The sequence below is a fragment of the Papaver somniferum genome, chromosome 3 (assembly GCF_003573695.1).
Source record: "Papaver somniferum cultivar HN1 chromosome 3, ASM357369v1, whole genome shotgun sequence".
Taxonomy (NCBI): domain Eukaryota; kingdom Viridiplantae; phylum Streptophyta; class Magnoliopsida; order Ranunculales; family Papaveraceae; genus Papaver; species Papaver somniferum.
The window spans coordinates 108,979,112-108,984,138 of record NC_039360.1 but is presented as its reverse complement, the minus strand read 5'-3'; the positions used below and the strand labels follow the sequence as shown (position 1 = coordinate 108,984,138).

Genomic DNA, 5,027 nt, shown 5'->3' with positions numbered 1-5,027 from the left:
ACTTGCTCTTTCCTTTGAATTCTGGTTGTATATGAGGCATGAGAACTAGTTTTAAATTGATAACCTGTTTATTCTACTGTTCTCTATTTTTCCTACTCTATATTCAATTTATTTCAATTTACTCTTCTTTAGTTTCCCTCTTACTGAGCCTTACCAATTGTTTGTATATATTAGGATATGGACTCCGAAGAAGAGCTTGAAGAACGCACCTTATTACTTGTGGTTGCAGCGTGTTATCGAAAACGTTAAGGGTCGCATATGTAAGGAACCCTGTAGAACTTCTATACTTACAGGACATAAACACATGCAAGAGATTTTGCACGACCATCCCCGTAGATGTTATGAGAAGTATCGCATGGAGAAATTTGTTTTCTTAAGGTTGTCTCACATTTTAAGAGAAAGAGAACTTTTACGTGACAGACGATGGGTTACCATAGAAGAGCAGTTGGACATAAAGAAGATAATAGAATGTTACAAGAAAGATTTCAACATTCCGGTGAAACTATAAGTAGATACTTCAATGAAGTATTGAGAGCCATCATGGAACTTTCCAAGGAACTTATAAAACCTCCTTCTTTTTCTGAGACTCCAGCTGAAATACTCAACAACTCTAAATATTTCCCATGGTTCAAGGTACGTCAGATGATATCTCTTCTAGCTTTGTCTTTTTTTCTTCTCATTTTTAACTTATAATTTAAATTTCCATAAATATTTTATAGGATTGTATTGGCGCTATAGACGGAACACATATTAAAGTGATTGTACAACTAGCCCAACAAACACCATACTTCGATAGGAAAGTAAATATATCGCAAAACGTGATGGCAGTATGTTCGTTTGATTTGAAATTCACATATATCTACGCTGGATGGGAAGGATCTGAAAATGACTCAAGAATTTTATGGGAAGCTTTGAGTAATAGAAGTCTGATGTTTCCTCATGCCCCTGAAGGTTAGTTAATTTTGCTATACATTTTGCTTATCATATGAACCTCGAACTACATGATTTTTTTTTGTATCCGGATTTGAGATAGTTGTTCAATGAATCTATACTCTCTTTTGCTTTGTCATTGGTATTGCATTGTCGATTGTATGCTATGTATTGTCGATTGTAGCCCAACTTTTGATTACCATATGTCTATATATTCAAAATGAATGATGTTTAGAAAATGTATCACTAAGCTTGGAACACGCCATAGTGGAAGCAGATTTAGTTGCATTTCAAGAAGTCTGGATTGATACATTGAGTCACCAGTATAGTTAGTCTTTTTATTTTGGTAGAACTAGTATAAGGGACGTTTTTATGTCAGCAACAGAAGCCCTGGAAATTAAGATCACATTAGACTTAGACTCTTAACCGGCGGACTAAAGCCGTTAAGCGACGACCCTTCCACTCGGCACCGTCGGATCACTAAGGCCGTAGTGGAACTCGGCCTATAAATTTAAGTTGTTCCAGTAGTAACAACAATAGATTTATGTCATTGTCGCTCATTTTGTGTAAGTGTCGTGGGTTGCTGCTACGAAACATCTCTAAGGTCTGTTTTTGGTGATTAATTTATAATCTTTAGAAATTTCAGTGTGCGCCATTATTTATTTTGAATTTCCGCTTTCTTTGGTTGCCAACATATATGTATGGCACCGGCCTATTTGTTATTGAACCAGGATCAAATCTCTAAGGCGAGGTAGTAAGATATTAAGCCGGCAAAATGTAATATGGTCAGTAAGATAGGTCTCACCTTCCAATGCTAACTTGTTACATAAATCATAAATGTGCATATACTACTTACGTTTTTGGAAAAATGGAATATACGCAGTAATTCAGTATATGAGTTTGCACCTTTTATAATAGTCTTTAAAACAAGTTGTGTTAGTAAGAGTCTTATAATTTTGTGGGTTTTCTTTGGTCTGACATACTTTCAATGGATTGAATGTATAGTAGTATCTAATGGCAGTTTTCATTTCAACTTTTCGAAGTACAATATGTCAAGTCCTGGATTATAAGCATGAATAGCTTAGAACCTAAACCACTGTTGTTTGTGTACCATGTCTTCTTTCTGACTAGAATGTGTTTCCTTCTTGTGAATTCCCTCTACTTGTATTGTGACTAAAGATGTTATTGTTGTTGAATATTCTCTGACATTGTTTACATTTTTAGGAAAGTATTATGTTGTTGATGTTGGATATCCAAACATGCCTGGTTTTCTTGCTCCATATCGGGGAGTTCGTTATCACTTACATGACTGTAGAAGAGGAAGCAATGGAAGGTTCACTGCAAAGGACTTGTTTAATTTTGGGCATTCTTTGTTAAGGAATGCAATCGAGCGAAGCTTTGGAGTTCTTAAATCTCGCTTTCCAATTTTGAGGGATCCTGCCTCATTTCCATACAACACCCAGGTACAAATATTAATAGCAACATGTGCAATTCACAATTTCATTAGGACGGAATCCAAGTATGATGAACTGTTTGCATATTATGCAAATGAAGAAAATGTCATAGATATTGATACATCCCCGCCTGATGAACCAACGTTTAGTGGTATGTACGCACATCAACAAAGAAGAAGTGAAATGAATCACGTGAGATATGAAATTGCCGATGCCATGTACAGGTTTCGATACCGAAACTAGCTAAAATCAAACTGCTGGTGTATTGAAGATCTATGATTAAATTTGTGTGTTGTGGTTTATAGAAAAAACACTAAAATGATAATGATAAACATGTGTACCAAACAACTTCTCATTTTAATCATTTTTCATTTTTTGATAATCAATTATTCCAAAAAGTTGTTTGTTAAAATTTATTTCAAAATGATTATGATATAATCATTTTTCAGTTTATGATTATCTATAATCATAAATAGATAATCATAATGGTTACCAAACAAGGCCTATGTAAATTTGGAATAATTTATATCACCAAAGGGAGAAAAGTAATTCCTGAAGCTAACAAATTTTGCAAGATTAATCTGTTTGATTTTGAAGTAATTTTGTGTTTTCAGTTTTGTTACAAATTTCGTGAACGACCTTTGATGACTTTTTTATTTTCGAAGTAGGGACACTACTTTGTTTTGAAGAAGTAAATGAAGTGGTGTTCTACTTGAAAAAGTGGGGGTCTAACAACCTCACCCAATATTTCGCTTAGCAATCTGTATGGACTAACTCTAATATACTTACAAGAGAATCAACTAGACAGTTAGACTCAATCTTAAGAAAAGTATATTAAAGAGTTATATCTCAATCTCTCAATTCAATCCGCAATCAAACAAATAATAATTTGCGAGCCCGATTGAATATAAGAGAGATAACTTGAACGGTACCAAAGACCAATGTTCAAGGATCAATCAATTTCAACCAAAGGTTGGATTTACCAACTGATCGATTCAACGCACAACCTGTGATATTTCAATTATATAACAAAATATAACGCGGAAAAAAAATAACACAGACACCAGAATTTTGATTTTAGAAAGTAACCTACTTAAGTATGCAAACGGGTACGCGTACTTAAGTAACCGGATTAAGTTTGTTTTTCACTTTCAAACTCCAGCAGAATTCACGGACGTGAACTTTCCGCCAGTATGCGCACAAGTACGCATATTCACCTGGATTTTCAACAACCGCCAGTATTTTGGGTTCCCGGTTTTGGAATTTTACACAAATGTGAGAACACACTATGTTTATATCCAAAGATGGTTACATGTTCTAAACTCTCATTTCAATCATTAAAACTTTCTTAGAGGATGTTATATAGTTGTTATTCACAAACTATTTTTCATCAAAGCGATTTTCAAGTTATTGAAATAATCAACATGACTTTCGTCACGAGTAAAGATGAACTTGGCTAAAGCGAAAGCTTACAAACACATATTTCGAGAAATAGATAAGCGAGATAAACTGAGCTCCAAATAGCAAATGTGTATAATCAAAGTCTATATAGCAATACGACTTTTGTCTCAAAATAGGAGATAAAATAGATAGACTTTTGAGTGATATATAAGTTCAAGTGTCCACATACCTTTTGTTGATGAAGTTCAACAAGTTATTTGAGTAGTTATTCGTCTTCAATCGATGAACGTCGTGGAGTCTAGAGTTCACGACACTTACTATCCTAATCCGAGACTTAGCTATAAGTAGGTTAGAAATCAAGACTTATAGTTTTGGAAACTAAACTTGAAAAACAAGCTTGAGATAGCAACGCTTGCGAGTTCGACCGAGAAGTGCTCTAACACTACTACGCATAGGCCCATAGGATTTTGAGGAGTTGGTTAATGATTAACTATGTTTTTCCTAAAGTATTATATGACTTACACACATAATATCAAAAGATTTTTTTAGAGCATAGCTCGGTTGAACCAACCAAGCGTTGGTATGTCAAGTTTGGTTGTCATATTTTAGTGAACCAAAACTCATTTAAGAGTCGCTTGATTAAATGTACTAGATTCAACTTCGTATAGGTTAGCTTGAAAGTATTAGTATATGAGACATTACAAGCATTACGAAGACTTGAAGAAGTGAAGAAGCACGAATCTACAACCACAACATCATCCTTCCACTTGAGGTTAGTGATATTTGAATTGAACTGTTTCATTCCCTAACGTATATTTCAAGTCGTGTATATTGAAAACAAAACTGCGAAGCATGAACACTCTAGATAGACATAGTACTAAGGAATTCAATAGGAGGTTTATTGCTTAACCATTAAACTTTGTAGATAAGACATCAACATAATCGTATGAATGCTATTGTGATTATGTATGGATATGAGGTGAGGATTTCATACTAGGAAACAATGTTGTTACATGTGTTTTAAGGAAGTAAGTTCATGAACTTTGTTTGTGAACCGAAAAGGAAATCGCCAGGCGTTATTGGGGATGTTCTTCATTGCATATCTTATGAACGATGAATATGTGTGATTAGTATAACCGCTCATGACTTTTTTGTGTTCTTGGTAAAACTATTCACATGAGGCCTGACTTTTGTATTGGTATGACTTTTATTAGTGAAACTGATCTTAAGTAATCACCTGTT

General features: G+C 34.3%; 1 protein-coding gene across 1 annotated transcript; it reads left to right on the top strand.

Moving 5' to 3' along the window:
• The first annotated feature begins 423 nt into the window (after positions 1 to 423).
• Positions 424 to 2,627, top strand: LOC113359845 (protein ALP1-like). The gene is made up of 3 exons (XM_026603418.1): positions 424 to 633; positions 720 to 951; positions 2,155 to 2,627. The coding sequence occupies exons 1-3, from the start codon at positions 424 to 426 to the stop codon at positions 2,625 to 2,627; spliced, it is 915 nt and encodes a 304-aa protein (XP_026459203.1).
• Positions 2,628 to 5,027: the final 2,400 nt, after the last annotated feature.